General features: G+C 46.7%; 1 protein-coding gene across 2 annotated transcripts in view; it reads left to right on the top strand.

The window, feature by feature from the left end:
• The window catches only part of LOC147097686 (lysine-specific demethylase RAD23A-like), a 28,992-nt gene extending 12,259 nt beyond the window's left edge, over positions 1-16,733 (top strand). The window contains exons 5-9 of one of the 2 annotated variants that reach the window (XM_085971693.1): positions 1,106-1,233; positions 3,100-3,184; positions 6,484-6,614; positions 10,814-10,969; positions 15,590-16,733. In XM_085971693.1, the coding sequence (XP_085827819.1) occupies positions 1,106-1,233; positions 3,100-3,184; positions 6,484-6,614; positions 10,814-10,969; positions 15,590-15,703 (614 nt within the window). In that variant the 3' untranslated portion in view covers positions 15,704-16,733. The remainder of the gene's footprint in view (positions 1-1,105; positions 1,234-3,099; positions 3,185-6,483; positions 6,615-10,813; positions 10,970-15,589) is intronic. The other variant, XM_085971694.1, reaches the window with a different exon arrangement.
• The last annotated feature ends 205 nt before the right edge of the window (positions 16,734-16,938 follow it).

Below are 16,938 nucleotides of genomic sequence, written 5' to 3'. Positions count from 1 at the left end.
TGTTCCCTTTAAGCTGCATGGCCACGCAGCGCCCTTGAGCTCCCGCGCAGCCGGTGAGCCGGCTTTTAAATTGGGAAAAACAAACAACGCGTGCACGGAATTTTGAATGGGCTGTGCAACCTGTTAAAGGGGCCGTGCGGCCAAAAAAATAAATTACAGGGGACAGTGGGCCGTATTTTCCGATCGGAGGCTTCCTGCGTGCGGAGGCCTCCGATCTGGAAAAAAATCTACGGACTTACCTGAGGGCTCCCGAGGTGCGGACACTTGCGCTCCTGGGCCTCTCCAACTCGGAATGCGCAGGGCCCAGGTATCTCAGAGGGGCGCAGGTGGTTTGCAAGCATCCCTGGGATCACGTGGGCCATGGGGAGCCAATCAAAGAAGGGAATCTCCCTTCATACACTTGACAGATAGACCCATCAAATATATGAATGGAGATCATCCCAAAAACACAATAAAACATTTTTTTTTAAATTACATTTTTAAAATGAGTTGAAATTACAATAAATTAAATATTTTAAGCAAAAATGTAATTTTTTGAAAAAATAATAATTTTTTTACAGGGCTAAAAATAAACTTTTTTAAAAGTATTTTTTAAATGATAAATGAGTGAAAACATTATTTTTAAACTTTTTTTCAAATCTTATGCTGATAAAAGCAGGCCTATCCGCCCTTCTCCAGGGCAGGCGTCCGATCTGTCGAGAGCATTCTTGATGGATCGGAAATGCCGGTTTTCAGCGCATGCGCTTGGCATGCCTGAAACCGACATTTCCGATGTCCATGCGGGTGTGTACACCGCTCGTACCCACCCGTCGGGATCAGAATATACGGCCCATTGTTTCTTTGTCGCACTTTGGTAACACCCCTATTATAAAACAGTGTATCCTCCATGGAAGTTCTGTTAGTGCGTGTGTTTATTTATTATATATGTAACCTGAAAGTTGGCGAGTGTCCTGTTCAGCATTGATCGCTGTGTTGCCCTCGGTAATTACTGGATGTTGACGGCTGTACTGAAGGATGTCATTTTGCAAGTGACTACCGGCACACCACAAGTGTATTTATGTTCTAACACATTTAATTGCTTTATTGCTTCTGTTTCCCTTTCCAGTGACGAACCAGGCTTACGAGACCATGCTTTCAGAAATCATATCGATGGGCTACGAGCGTGAGCAGGTGGTGGCAGCACTAAGGGCAAGCTTCAACAACCCACACAGGGCTGTGGAGTACCTGCTGACGGTAAGGTGTGTGTGTGGCGGGGCTGGGGGCAGCGTTCCCTCTAATTTTCTTTTTGGGCTGCGCGGCCCCTTCACACTTCCGCGCATGCGCGGTTTTTTCCGTTGAGAAACCGGCAGGCGGCCTGCACGGGAGCTTCAGGCGGCCGCGCAGCTAAACGGGAACGTTGGTTGGGTGCTGCTCACACCATTGAGGGCAAATTTCTCTTGACTGTTCCAAGCCAAGTACAGGAAACTCTCGTTTAAACGACACCTAAATATCCAGACTTCTCTATTAACCGGCAAAATTCTCGCTCCGAAAACAACACCTCAATAATGTTGCCGAGTCCGAGTCTCCCGCGGTGGCCAAGTTAGTCAGTGGGGGTAGTTCTCCAAACTGCCGCTACTTGGCTTCTTGGTGCTGTCAGGAGTCGGAACACCTCAGTAACAGGAGTCTCTTCCAATCCACCATTTTACAGGGGCACTGTGTGTCTCCCACGCTGCTGGTATTCATTACATTGCATTATGGAAATCCCAAAAGTTGGTCCAAGCAACAGTCGTTTAGAAGTTTTGTTTTACTGTTAAGTAATTAAAGAGTTATGGATTACCCTCAACTGGCATTACTGTACTTAATCAAGCATCTTCCACCATCCATTTAACACAACATTCTGCAGGTGAGTACCTAATTACTGTATACTGCACATTTCTTGATTTTTTTATTTTTCTTTGTTAAAAATACCTTTGTTAAAAATAGCCTCGGTAGATAACCCTCTCCATCATCCGGAATTTTTGATCAACCGGCAACACGGCGGCCCCGTCGGTGCCGGATAAGAGTTTCCTGTAATGAGGAAGCTTGTCCTCAGTCTTCTTTCTTTCGTACGGTAGTAGCAAAGCAAGTCAGATATTCAGGCCAAAGCTTCCGGTGTGGACATCCTGTAGGCTGCCTGTGAATTTCCTCTGAGGGCAGTGCTCCATGCTGTGCTCCAGGGTCTGATCAGGAGCTCCACAGTCGTATGATGGGGATGCTTTAATCTTCCATCTTATGGAGAAGGTGGCAGCATCTACCATGACCGGTTCTGAGGCGGTTGATGGTTGTCCACTGTTTGCAAGGAAGGTTTGATCTTCGGTAAAGGATGCTGCAGGAAACTTTTTTTTATCCAGCACCGACGGGACCGGCGTGGTGCCGGTTTATCAAAAAGTCCGGATTACAGAGAGGTATAGTTAAAAGGTACGGGAGCTCCGTACACAGCAACAAATCCAGGCTTCCCTGTTGCTTAGCAACAGGTGCAGGAACTCCGGCCACAGACCAAGTGTCCCTGTTGCTTAGCAACAAGTGCAGGAACCCCGGTTACACAGCCACAGATCCAGGAACGGCCACTAATATGAAGTAAAACTTAACCTGAACCTACTCCTGAATTTTGCCGGTTAACAGAGATTTCCGGTTATTTAGGTGCTGGTAAATCGAGAGTTCCCTGTAGTTAAACTGCGATCTCCTGAAAAAAGATGTGCACCATTAGTCTATGCACCCAAGGTACCAAATAAGGGACAAGATGAAATGCAGAATACCAACAGCAAGTGTTTTTTCTTTGGGTGAGAGTCATGTTGACCTTGTCTAAGCTGTAGTGTTGTGCATGGTAATAAGGGAGTGTAGCAAGTGCAGCCTTTCCTGTATTTACAGTGCATTTTATTAAACAATAATAACCAGTATTTTGTACAGACTTTTTAGTGATGGTGTGTGGGCTGGTGCAGTGAAATAAATAAATGAAGGAGGGAGAGTGAGCTGTGGAGCATGCAGCATTTATGCCAGATCTCACTGTTGTAAAATTACTTATTTGATTTTGCTGGCAGAGCCACATTGAACCTCTGTTGCCCTCTTTCCTTTTGTTTACAGGGTATGCCTGATACTTCAGTGCAGGAGAGTGCAGTGCCCCAGGACAATCCTGTGTCTGGTCAAGTAACTAACCCAGAACCACTAGGTAAGGGACACTCTGCACTGTCTTTTTTGCAAATAACTTGACAAAGCTTCTGTGTGTTTATCTGGGTTACATATACGGAAATATTTAGCAGAATTTTTTTTTTAACTTTGACAATTTCCCCCCCCCCCCCCCCCCCCCCCCCATCTTTCTTGATGCTGTGTCTCCTTGCTGGGGTAGAGTGCCACAGGTGCTGTGGGCCCTCCTGTATGGTCATTATTTATGCGTGTGTCGAGGCAGTGAGTGTGGCGGGCTATGTGACCGTCGGCGCTGTTACCTGAACCTGATATCCAGACGTGTACTCCCAGCAGGGTTCACTGGATAGCGATTATTCGGGAGCCCTGGACAAGTTCCTGCCCCGAACTGATTCCACTTGTGCCCTGGCTGAGATTGTTTATTTGCTGCCGGTTTTCTTTGCCTTCCTTTCTCTCGTGATTCTGTGCCGGTATCTTGACGGTGAATGTCGAGAGACTATTCGGCCTTGGGGAAGCATCACTGCTGAGTAGGATCCTGTTGCCACCTGACTTCCACTGGGGTCACCGTGGATAGTGATCAGGAGTGGGAACCCTAGCTTCTTTTCCCCCCGCCCCCTAACTCGAGGACACCAAAGCCGGTCTTGCTGCCCTCTTCTGAGAGCGCTCATTCACTGAGGACCAGGGAGTCAATGTGGGACAGTTGGGTTTGTATAGTGCTTCGCCAGGCAATGTACTTGCGCTCTAGGCTATCCGAGGTGCTATTTTTGCCTTTTGTTATCAGGGTTTTAATTGTTTTTATGCACAAGTAACATAACACTAGAGCACAAACAACTTCTATCAAACATTGCAATGCAGATTGCGCGTCCTGAATCCGGCAACCTCAGGACAGAGGCCGAGCCGGTTTTCGTGTTTTTCCGGACTTCGGAGCATGTTTCTGATGTCCGAAGTCCGGAAATATCGCAACCTGGGCTCGGGCGTTTCCGGACTTCGGACATCAGAAACACGTTCCGAGTCCGGAAATGCCTGGGCCGCTGACGCGTTTCTCCGCCCCTCCCCTCCTGTTAAAGGGGAGGGACGCTGTGAGCGCTGCAGAGCATCCGATGGCCCACACTAGGCCACCAGGGCGGCGTGGTGCCGTGGCCGCAGTCTGGCGGAAACACTTAGTGGAGCTGTGCAGATTAAGGAGGATAAAACACGACACTAAAGTTTTATTGCATCACTCGCATTTATCATAGGATTTTTCAAAAAAAGACAACAAAAGCTAATGGCTTTTTGAAGTACAGGTTGAGTGTCCAAAATCCGGAGTTCCGGATTCCGGAACATTTTACGGATTCCGAACGGCCCTGCCACCAATCGTCCCGGATTCCGGAACTCCGGATTTTGGATGCTCAACCTATACAAGGAGTTAGTAATTGCTATCACAGCTATGAAATTTCAGTCCTATTTGCTTCCTACTCCTGCTACATGGAGCACCTCATTAGAATTGCAAATGTAGCTGCTCATCATCTTGTGGTTAAAACCTTTTAAGATATAATTTGTTTACCACGCCATGGCTTAGTGATGGCGCTCTTGCCTGATTCAGAAGGTTACGGGTTCAAGCCCCACTCTAGCGGCGAGCATGTACTGAGGGAGTGCTGCACCATGGGCGGTGCCGTCTTTCGGATGAGGCGTCAAACCGAGGCGCCTCGGGTCGACGTAGAAGTTCCCATGGCACTATTTGAAGAAGACTAGGGGAGTTCTCCTGATGTCCTGACCAACATTTATCCCTCAACCAACATCATTAAAACAGATTATCTGGTCATTTGATTGCTGTTAGTGGCTCCTTATTGTGTGCAAATTGGCTGCCATGTTCTCTTCTATTACAATAGTGACTACACTTGAAAAGTACTTCATTGGCTGTAAAGCACTTTTAGATGTCCTGAGATCATGAAAGGCGCTATATAAATGCAAGTTATTTCATCCTATGTGGGCATTATTCTTGGTTTTATACGTACAGCTGAGGGCAATTTACTAAGTTGATCAAGCAGCTCTGACGGTAAAATATTTGTCAGTACACCTCCTCCAGTGGTCCTGTTGGTAAATGCACTGCCCGCTATGGATGAGCTACACTGATCAGAAGAGTGCTCGGTTCAGTCTTTCATCTGTATTGAATTAGCTAATCTCAGTGGAGAAAGAAAGACTTGCATTTCTGTAGCGCCTTTCACGACCTCGGGACGTCCCAAAATGCTTTACAGCCAATGAAGTACTTTTTGAAGTGTAGTCACTGTTGTAATGTAGGAAACGCGGCAGCCAATTTGTGCAGAGCAAGCTCCCACAAACAGGAATGTGATAATGACCCAGGTAATCTGTTTTAGAGATGTTGATTGAAGGATAAATTTTGGCCCAGGACAGCAGGGAGAACTCCCCCTGCTCTTCTTCAAAATAGTGCCCATGGGATCTTTGACATCCACCCGAGAGAGCAGACAGGGCCTCGGTTTAACGTCTCATCCGACAGACGGTGTCGCCGGCAGTGCCGCACTCCCTCAGCACTGCACTGGAGGGTCAGCCTGGATTTTTGTGCTCAAGTCTCTGGAGTGGGACTCGAACCCACAACCTTCTGACTCGGGCGCGAGAGTGCTGCCCACTGAGCCATGGCTGCCTTGGGTTAAGGAGAGCAAAGCTCAGCCAGTGTTCCCACTCCGTTGTTCTTCAAGTGACTGGCTCGGCGTGACACCTGCGCATTTCTGCATTAACCATGTGATTTGCTGCCCCAGTACCGCAATATTGCAACAGCACATTTCCTGCTGTAGCAGGTCACCTCCCCTCATCGTCTAATGTACCTCACTTACAACTTTACTGCAGGGCTGGGGGCAGAATGGGAGTAAAATAAAATTTGCATTCAAAGCAAGAGCTCTTTCGAGGATATTAAAATGACAGTTGAAATAACTCAATTTCTTTTTTTTTTAACTCTGTATTTTCTCTCCAAGTACTCGTCATCATCCGAGATTGTGCTTGACCAGATTTGAGATTGTGCTTGACCAGATTCGAGATTGTGCTTGACCAGATTGCCAGCCTCTGCCAACACTGCATGGAGAGCAGCCACTAGGAGGAGGCGAACTCTGTTTTCTTCTCTTCCGTCCCGCCCTATAGTACTTAGTCTGTGCTTGGCAGCTCCCTGCAGTCGCACGAGTTCAGGAGCTTAGCAGTTTGGTGCAGGCAATACGTCCACCGTTCTATGGACCAGCAGGCCGGTTCTCCTGTTTGCTGCTCCAGTTATGCTGCCTGACTTAAACATATTTTTTTTTAAATTCCCGTTCTTCTCTTTTCCCCCCCCCACCCTCCGTTTAGGTGAGAGTCCTCTGGAGTTCCTCCGAGATCTGCCCCAGTTCCAGAACATGAGGCAAGTACTTCAGCAGAACCCGTCAATGTTACCAGCCCTACTTCAGCAGCTGGGCAGAGAAAACCCACAGCTACTGCAGGTAAGGGTGAAAATCTAACGGGAGCTTTAGGAAAAGTGCATTGTTTACAACAACCTAACGTTCGAAACAGAATATGGAGCGAAAGATAGCTTTGACTAAGCTTGACACAGCCGTGGCTCAGTGGGTAGCATCATCGCCTCTGAGTCAGAAGGTTGTGGGTTCAAGTCCCACTCCAGGGACTTGAGCACATAAATCTAGGCTGACACTCCAGTGCAGTACTGAGGGAGTGCTGCACTATCGGAGGTGCTGTCTTTTGGATGTGATGTTAAATCGAGGCCCCGTCTGCCCTCTCAGGTGGAAGTAAAAAGATTCCATGGCACTATTTTGAAGAAGAGCAGGGGTGTTGTCCTGGGCCAATATTTATTCCTCAATCAATATCACTAAAGCAGATTTTTGGTCATTATCACATTGCTGTGTGCAAATTGGCTGCCACGTTTCCTACATTACAGCAGAACTTCATTGGCCTTGAAAGCACTTTGGGACGTCCTGAGGTTGTGAAAGAGGCTATAGAAATGCAAGTCTGTCTTTTTTTTTAGTCGCGATTGCGAGAGTGTGACACCATTTAGGATTGAGATATGTTGGCTCTTATTTCTACATCTAATCCATGCTTTATCCCACCTCAGCGTGTTTGATGATGACACTGAATGTGGTGGTGGGGGGAAAGTGGAGAAATAACCCATTCCCCAGGATAGAGGTACTCAAGATAGTTAATGGTGCAGAAAAGGTAGATCTACTTCAAGTTAAACTATGACAGTAGGACAAACGTGTGACCAGCAAAAGGACTGAAGTGAGGGAATTTGTCACGCACAGAGTGATCAGTTTGCAGAATGGATAGTGGAGGCACAAAATGTAACAATTTAAGAAGCACTCGGATGCTGTGACTGGGGCGGGGAGGGAAGTGTAGGGTTTTTAATCAAGCTAAACTAAAGTAGAGGAGTGGCCTTCCTCAATATATTTTACCTAGTGACCTTAGTGTGCACAAAAAACAATAAATAAGGAATATGTACTCGGCTGTGCTGTGGTCTCAAAGTGTCATTGCTGTGGGGATATAATATTCCTTCCAGTGGTTACTGCCACACACACACACACTGAGGTGGGGGAATTGTCTATCTGAAATTACAGGAAAGAGGCTCAATAATATTCCAACGTCCGTCACCATTGCTTCTGTGTTTCCGTGTATTTTGCTTATCTTTGATCAATGATTACTTCTGACCAGCTTCTTGTCTGAAGTGATCATTTGTTTGATCTGAGTAAAGTCTAATTGACTGGTTCACCGGCCCAAAAACTTTCATTTTAAGCAAGTTTTCTTTCCATAGTGGCTGTGCGTGTGCTTTTTAATTTAGTCTTTTGAGATGTGAGCAACATTAGCAAGGCCATAATGACAACAGAAAATGCTGGAAAAACTCAGCAGGCCAGGCAACATCCGTGGAGAGAGAAAATAGAGTCAACGTTTCAGGTCGAAACCCTTCGTCAAGACTGAAGAAGCACAGGAAATGAAACAGATTAAAAGGCCAGTTTGGGGGCTGGGAAATGGGGATGAAAGAACAAAAGAGAAGTGAAGAGACATTAAGAGGTATTCAAAACGAGACGAGGTGGTGATGGGACTAGTAGAGACAAAAGATGGCTCTAGATTAGGTGCGAAATGCGCTGACAGAGTGAGAGACAGCTGCCATGTGGGAGAGAGAAAAAAAGGGGGGGCGGGGGGGAAGGGCCAAAACAAAGGTGTGGATTAGCAAGGCCATCATTTAATGTCCTCAGGGCGACTAGGGATGGACATTAAGAGTCGACCATTAAGGTCATTCACTCTTGTCCACAAATGGCCACGTTTATTTAATTCAGTTTCACAACATGGTGGGACTTGATCTCGGCACCCTAGGTTCTTAATCCATTGTCGTAACCACGAGGCTACCGTGCCCTCTGGTAGGCATAAGTTTTGTAATGAATGTTGCTTTGACATCATGTGAAAAGAGGCGGGCCTACAGAGCAAGGTCTTGTACCACTAAGGAATGAGTTGGAGACATGGAAGAAAATAATTTGAAAACATTTTATTTCCTTCCCACTCTACCAAAAAAAAATTGATTCCCGCATTAATCCAACAAATCATTTATAATGGGGGTAGCCTGCATGTTGCATTGCAGTTGTTCTTGCCTTTAATGGTACCAGCTTGGCTTAGTTGGTAGCACTCTCGCCTGAGTCCGGTAGGCTTCAGCACATTATGCAGGCTGGCACTTCAGTGTCACTGGGGCAGTGCTGCCTTGCCGGAGGTGCTGTCTTTCAGGTGAGTTATTAAGCTGAGGCCCCCATCTGCCTTATTAAGTGGATGTTAAAGATCCCACGGCACTGTTTGAAGAAGAGCAGGGGCATTCTCCCTGGTGTCCCCGCCAACGTTTCACCCTCGGCCAACACCAACACAAACCGGTCAGTGAATCATTTGCTGTCTGTGGGACCTTTGTGAGCAAAATGGCTGCTGTGTTTGTCTACACAACAACAGTGACTACACTTCAAAAGTGATGCATTGGCTGTGAAATGCCTGGGAATGTTCTGAGGAGATAAATGGTGCTATGTAAATTCACAAGCTTCATTTCCTTTCTTTGTTAATTGATAGAGGGTAGCCTTGAATGGTGCATTTCTGCCGTTAATCAGGTATTCTCCCAGTCTCTTTCGTCTTATAACACTCCTGTGAAGCGCCTTGGGGACATTTTACTACATTAAAGGTGCTATACAAATACAAGTTACTTGTAGTATGCAGGTACAGCAAGTAATTAGGAAAGCTAATAGAATGTTATCGTTTATTGCGAGGAGAATTGAGTGCAAAAGTAGGGAGGTTATGCTTCAGTTATACTTCTTCTTAGGCAGTCCCTCGGAACCGAGGATGACTTGCTTCCACACTAAAAATGAGTTCTCAGGTGACTGATGAGTCCAATGCGGGACCTACAGTCTCTGTCACAGGTGGGACAGACGGTGGTTGAAGGGGGCGGGTGGGTGGTGTGCTTGGGTTGACGTGCGCTCTTTCCACTGTTTGCGCTTGGCTTCCGCTTGCTCCCGGCGAAGAGACTCGAGGTGTTCGGCACCTTCCCGGATGCTTCTCCTCCACTTTGTGCGATCTTGGGCCAGGGATTCCCAGGTGTCGGTGGGGGATGTTGCACTTTTTCAGGGAGGCTTTGAGGGTGTCCTTGAAGCGTTTCCTCTGCCCACCTGGGGCTCTCTTGCCATGTCGGAGCTCGGAGTAAAGCGCTTGTTTTGGGAGTCTCGTATCGGGCATGCGGACGATGTGACCCGTCCATCGGAGCTGATCGAGCGTGGTCAAAGCTTCGATGCTGGGGATGTTGGCCTGAGTGAGGACACTGACGTTGGTGCACCTATCCTGCCAGTGGATTTGCAGGATCTTGCGGAGGCAGCTATTCAGTTATACAGGGCATTGGTGAGACCACATCTGGAGCACTGTGTACAGTATTGGTCTCCTTATTTAAGGAAGGATGTAAATGCGTTGGAAGCAGTTCAGAGAAGGTTTACTAGACTAAACCTGGAATGGGCGGGTTGTCTTATGAGGAAAGGTTGGACAGGCTAGGCTTGTATCCACTGGAGTTTAGAAGAATAAGAGGTGACTTGATTGAAACATATACGATCCTGAGGGGTCTGGACAGGGTGGATGTGGAGAGGATGTTTCCTCTTGTGGGAGAATCTAGAACTGGGGTCACTGTTTAAAAATAAGGGGTCGTCCATTTAAGACAGATGAGAATTTTTTTCTCAGAGGGTCGTGAGTCTTTGGAACTCTCTTCCTCAGAGGGCAGTGGAAGCAGAATCTTTGAATATTTTTAAGGCAGAGGTAGATAGATTCTTGATGAGCAAGGGGGCGAAAGATTATCGGGGGTAGGCGGGAATGTGGAATAATCGGATCAGCCATGATCTTACTGAATGGCGGAGCAGGCTCGAGGGGCCGAGTGGCCTACTCCTGCTCCTATTTCATATGTAAGTTGTTGTCTTCAGGCCAATATTTCTCTTCAGCAATGCCACCAAGAACACAAAAAACCTGTTTGCGGAATGTTTCCAGCACAGATTGTCCACCAAGTTTACCTGCATCAAAACAAGTCATTGCATTTCAAAATGAATTCATTGTATATGAAGTGCTTGTAGATGTTTTGATGCAATAGGGTGCTATATAACTGCAAATATAATCATCATTAATGACTTGCCTGCAGCAAATCAGCCAGCACCAAGAACACTTCATCCAGATGTTGAACGAGCCGATGGAGGATGTTGTTGAGATCGAAGGGGAGATGGGAGCGGTCGGAGAGGATACATCGCAGGCGAACTACATTCAGGTTACACCCCAAGAGAAAGAAGCCATAGAGCGGGTCAGTGAAAACCAGTAAAGAAACATAGCTAAACTAGAAGAGAGCTTTTCATAGAATTGAAAACAGACCCTTCCTACGTCCTGTGGAGTCCTGACTCTCTCCAATCAGTCGGTGGGGTTTTCAGTAGCGGGCTATTTAAAACAAAGATAGGGTAGATAGAGAGAAACTATTTCCGCTGGTTGGGGAGTCTAGGACTAGGGGGCAGAGTCTAAAAATTAGAGCCAGACCTTTCAGGAGTGAAATTAGGAAGCACTTCTACACACAAAGGGTGGTAGATGTTTGGAACTCACTTCTGCAAACGGCAGTTGATGTGAGATCAATTATTCATTTTAATTCTGAGATTGATAGATTTTTGTTAACCAAAGCTATTAAGGAATGTGGGGCAAAGGCGGGTATATGGAGTTAGGTCACAGGTCAGCCATGATCTCATTGAATGGTGGAACAGGCTCGAGGGGCTAAATGGCCTCCTCCTGTTCCTATAAAGACACCCAACGTCTCACGTCGACTCTTCAAACATTTTCATGGTGGAAATTTTTCAAAAGTGATGTTTTTTGTGCCTTATCTTTTCTCCCCTCCTTTCAGGAAGGTATTGACACGTGTTGGGTCTGGTTACATAGGGTGCCAGACATTCTCCAGTACCTTGTCCCAGGGGCCATTAGAAACATAGAAGATAGGAGCAGGAGTAGGCCATTCGGCCCCTCGACCCTGCTCCGCCATTCAATGCGATCGTGGCTGATCATCCAATTTCAGTACCCGGTCCCTGCTTTCTCCCCATACCCCTGGATCCCATTGTAGGTTAGGAGCAATTCTTTACCGATGTCCGACTCTGCTCTACATTGTGTGCCCTGATCCCTAGCCCTGCACCACCCTAAAGCTGGGGGCTCACTCTTCATGAGTGTCAGCAGGCTGCTCGACTGTCGGAGCCAACCCCGATCCTAACCCCACCCAGTAATAAATGGCACACGTACATCCCCAGCAGAGTCATGGGGAAAGGAGCAGGAAAAGGAACCCTGGCTGATCCTTATACCTTGACTTGTCACTTCAGCCATGGCTCAGTGAGTAGCACTCTCACCTCTGAGTCAGAAGTCCCACTCCAGATACTTGAGCACAAAATCCTAGGCTGACACTCCAGTGCAGCGCTGAGGGAGCGCTGCACTGTCGGAGGTGCCGTCTTTCAGCTGAGATGTTAAACCGAGGCCCCGTCTGCCGCCTTAAGGTGGATGTAAAAGATCCCATTGGAAGAAGAGCAGGGGAGTTCTCCCCGGTGTCCTGGCCAATGTTTATCCCTCAATCAACATCACTAAAACAGATGATCTGGTCATTATCACATTGCTGTTTGTGGGAGCTTGCTGTGCGCAAATTGGCTGCCGCGTTTCCTACATTACAACAGTGACTCCACTTCAAAAGTACTTCATTGGCTGTAAAACGCTTTGGGACGCCCTGAGATCATGAAAGGTGCTGTAGAAATGCAAGTCTGTCTTTCTGTGTTTCTGTCAGTCACTCGGGGGCTGCAATTCACAGTGGCCACGTAGCTTTTAATCAAATCTCAAACTCGGTTCTCTTAATCCCATGAAGGTAGAAATGGTCCTTGCAGATACTTTTAAAAATTCAGTTTTTTTTTAGTGTGTGTGTTTCTCGACTGAAGATTAGAACAGATGATTTTTTTTTGTGGCTATTATCCAATATTACTGCAGTAACCCTTCAGTGAGAGTGGTTACGCTGCAGAAATACAGCTGCGGAAAGGCAACATATGGGCCCACTCTGGTGGCTCGGGTGACTCGGACTAGAGCAAGGGTAAAGGGCAGATGCCAGTATATTATGAGGCTGCAGTCTAATCAGCTGATACAAGTCACAAGAGTGAAGCCCCGGGTGGCATGTTTGTTTTTTTTTTCCTCATTTTGTTCCTGGACAAAACAAAGCAGAGGGCACCGAGACTCAAGCACATGATGGTTACATATAGACCAGATCAGGTAAAGATGGCAGGTTCCCTGAATGATATTTGTGAAGCACAGCGGATTTTTACAACTATGCAGCAGCCTTCATGGTCATGCTCTGGTGCCAGCCCACAATTTACTGAATTCAGTCTCGCCACTGGCCACAGTGGGATTTGAATTCGCAACCTCTGGATTGGTAGCTTAGTACCATAAGCTACCATACCCGTCTGACCCCCGAGAATAAGAACATAACAAGAATTAGGAGCAGGAGTAGGCCACACGGCTCCTTGAGCCTGCTCCGCCATTCAATAAGATCCTGGCTGATCTTCCACCTCAACTCCACTCTCCCGCCCGATCCCCATATCCCTTGAATCCCTTAGTGTCTAAAAATCTATCGATCTTGGCCTTCAATATACTCAACGATTCAGCATCCACAGCCCTCTGGGGTAGAGAATTCCAAAGATTCACAACCCTCTGAGTGAAGAGATTCCTCCTCATCTCAGTCTTAAATGGCCGACCCCTTATCCTGAGACTATGCCCCCTGGTTCTAGACACTCCAGCCAAGGGGAAACAGCCTCTCAGCATCTACCCTGTCAATCCCCCTCAGAATCTTACATGTTTCAATGAGATCACCTCTCATTCTTCTAAACTCCAGAGAGTATCGGCCCAATCTACTCAATCTCTCCTCATAGGACAGCCCTCTCATCCCAGGGATCAATCTAGTGAACCTTTGTTGCACTTGCCTCTAAGGCAAGTATGTCCTCCCTCAGATAAGGAGACCAAAACTGTGCACAGTACTCCAGGTGTGGTCTCACCAAACCCCTGTACAATTGTGGTAAGACTTCCTCACTCTTGTGCTCCCAACGCTCTTGCAATAAAGGCCAATGGATTGCTGACTGCAATGCTCTTTCAGATGTCCAGTGATGGAAGGAACTTTACTTGATGCCTTCATAAAGGTGGACTCCAATAACACTGATGGCAGCCACTGCTTTAGATAGTGTGTGCCAACTACAGTCAAGCCATTCTGAGGGTACGGTCGACCTAGGAAACTTTAGTAATTTTGATAAAGTAGGGTGTGACCTGTGCCCGATGGATGCAGACGTTTGTTTCTGGCCCTGCACAGTCCTTTGTTCCTTAGGAAATTCAGACGCAAGAGGAGGTTTACTTAAGTACCGCTAATGATGGTAATCATGGCCGTCTGGAGCTTATTTGATTTCTTTCAGGACTCGGGCAGGAGTTTCCCAATCTTTTTTTCTGAAATTGGCCAGTTTTTTTGCCTCCCTTCCCCCCCCCCCCCCCCCCCCCAAAACCAGGCGTTGCCATACTAATGGTCGGGAGGCTGGTGTCAGCAGTGGCGAGCATGATGAGAGCCTTGGGGCACTTTACTACGTTAAAGGTGCTATATAAATAGCTGTTGTTGATGGTTCCGATGGTCTTTTCTTGTCCGTGAACTCCAGAGGAATTTACCGTCTGTATCACACGGGCACTTCTGGCTGGCTGTCAAATTTGATGAACTGGTTACTAACAAGAGTGTAAAACTTTTGCCTGATTCCTTTTTCTTCCCTCCTGTCTCAAAGGCGCTGGCTTGTGCTGCCTATTATACTACAGGCGTATTTTACTATAGCCCTGCGGATCTTAAGTGACCATCCTGCCCGGTTGTAGGCAGACTGCTTGACTGCCCTCACCTGATGTCCATACACACGCACTTTCTCTGGCTGATCACTATATAGCAATTCGGAAAGGGAAGCCTGCATTTTTTCCTCCTCTGCCCTGCTGTCCCCACCCCGGGGTACTGAGGACCATTGCAATGCCCTCTCCCACCACCTCAGATGAGAGAGAGCAGCAGACCAGTGATCGACAAGTGCCCGTACAATATTTCTATTAAATTGTTACCATTGGGATCTAGATATAGTCAGTAGATCATTACAAGAAGCTAGTTGCTCATTCATAACTGAACATAATTCATTTTTAAAATCTCTATATATAATTATAAAATGACAGGGAGAGATATAGAGACAATTGAAGGGAAACGGTTTAATTAAAATGTAATATTTTAATGCAGCTTATATTTTAAAAAATTTGCACCTCAGCATATGGAAAAAATGGGTTAAATTTCAAGTAGAAACCCTAATTCAGAACTGATGAAAGGTCCACACTCGAAGCCTGCCTGATGGGCCTGTTTTTGCGCTTAAAACATTTCTTGCTTTTTTATTTCCGGTTTCCTGCGTTTGCAGTTTGGTGGTCCTTTTCCTTTCCATCTTTGTTCAAATTCTCATCCTCATTTTCAAATCCCTCCATGGCCTCGCCCCCTCCCTATCTCTGCAACCTCCTCCAGCGCTAAAACCCTCAGAGATCTCTGCGTTCCTCCAATCCTGGCCTCCATTGGCGGCCGTGCTTTCAATTACCTGGGGCCCTGAGCTCTGGAATTCCCTCCCTAAACCACCTCCGCCTCTCTCTCCTCCTTTAAGACGCTCCTTAAAATTTACCTCGTCGACCAAGCTTTTGGTCACCCTGTCCTAATTTCTCCTTACGTGGCTCGGCGTCAAATTTTGTTTGATAAAAGCCCGTGAAGCGCCTTGGGAACGTTTTTAATCCGTTAAAGGCACAATATAAATGCAAATTGTAGTTTGTACCCGTTTGTCATGTTGCTGTTCCCCTTCTCTCTCTCTCTCTCTCTCTCGCACAGTTGAAAGCCTTGGGATTCCCCGAAGGCCTAGTCATTCAGGCTTATTTTGCCTGTGAGAAGAATGAAAATCTGGCTGCAAACTTCTTGCTACAGCAGAACTTTGATGACGAATGAAGAACAGAAAAGAAGCTTTTATCAGCGCCTCTTCAACGTCCGATAATCTGCTCTCCCAACGCGTAAACCAACTTTAATTGATAGAAAAGCTGTCATTTGGCTCTGTACGTGAATAATGAGGTAGAAATGACTATTAGAGACTGTACATTACAGTTTATTGGGGGGGGGGGGTGTCTAGAAACACAATTAATTTTAACCTGGAAGGCTGCAAATTGAAGAGGGTGGGGGTGTTCCTCAATATTAAAGCAAAAGGAAAGTATAAATATAACTTGTTTACTGGGTTTAAAGAGATCTATTTGTTTTCACGTGATACAATTCAAAATTAAACCCCAAAAAAGAGGGAGCAAGGCGGTGTAGGAGCAGTGTTCCCGCTAAGCTGCGCGCAGCGATCTTGAAGGTACCGCGCAGTACGCTCAGAAGCTCTCCAATACCGCGCATGCGACAGCGCAAAAAAAAATGTAAAGATGCCGCACGTTTGGGGGGGGAAAACTGGCCACGCGCAACAGCGAAATTTTAAGAGGGAACGTTGTGTTGGAGGATCTGCACTGACCTGCCTGAATGGTAAGATCATTCCCCATATGTTTGTGAATCCTGGAGCACCAGTGCACTAACCGCCTGCTTCGATAGGGGGGTGGGGGGGGGGGGCGGCGCTTCTTAGCCGGTGAGTACAGGACAAATCGGTACTTGACTGGACCTTGGTACTGATTTTTCTTCCACTCCTTAATTACCACATTCACTTTTTTTTGTGTGTGCGTGTACATGTTTAGTGGAATATCTCGCGTCAGGACCATGGCGCCACAACAGTATGTAACGAAGTCATCGCAATTACCTTGTAAAGTGGTTCATTTCTTACACAACGGCTATGGTCCTGTGGGCCTGTGGGATATGTTTTTTGTTATCCCACTAAAATGGATTGAGACTGATGGGATAGAACTTTGATTTCTTCATGGTGTCATTATCGCTTTCTCATGACAGAGACACCTAACTGTCTTCAAGTGTTTCCATGTAATTAAAAGTTATATTTAATTAATATGGCATTGCGTGTTAATTTTTTGCCTGTGGTATGAAAGGATTACATAGTGCGCTATTGCTGGGTGCCTGGGATGCGGTACTGAACTGCAAAAGCCAAGGTTCGCTCACTATTTTAAGCGGAGTTAGGTGATCTCAACTGGGGCGGTTGTTGGGGTGCTGCAGTTAGCCTCAGTAGCCACTAGACATGGTCCGCCCTTGTGCTG

Source organism: Somniosus microcephalus, chromosome 31 (assembly GCF_052327205.1).
Source record: "Somniosus microcephalus isolate GS21.2 chromosome 31, FLI_Smic_1.0, whole genome shotgun sequence".
Lineage (NCBI taxonomy): Eukaryota > Metazoa > Chordata > Chondrichthyes > Squaliformes > Somniosidae > Somniosus > Somniosus microcephalus.
Note: the sequence above shows the minus strand (reverse complement) of the source record. Positions and strands in the feature narration are given on the sequence as shown.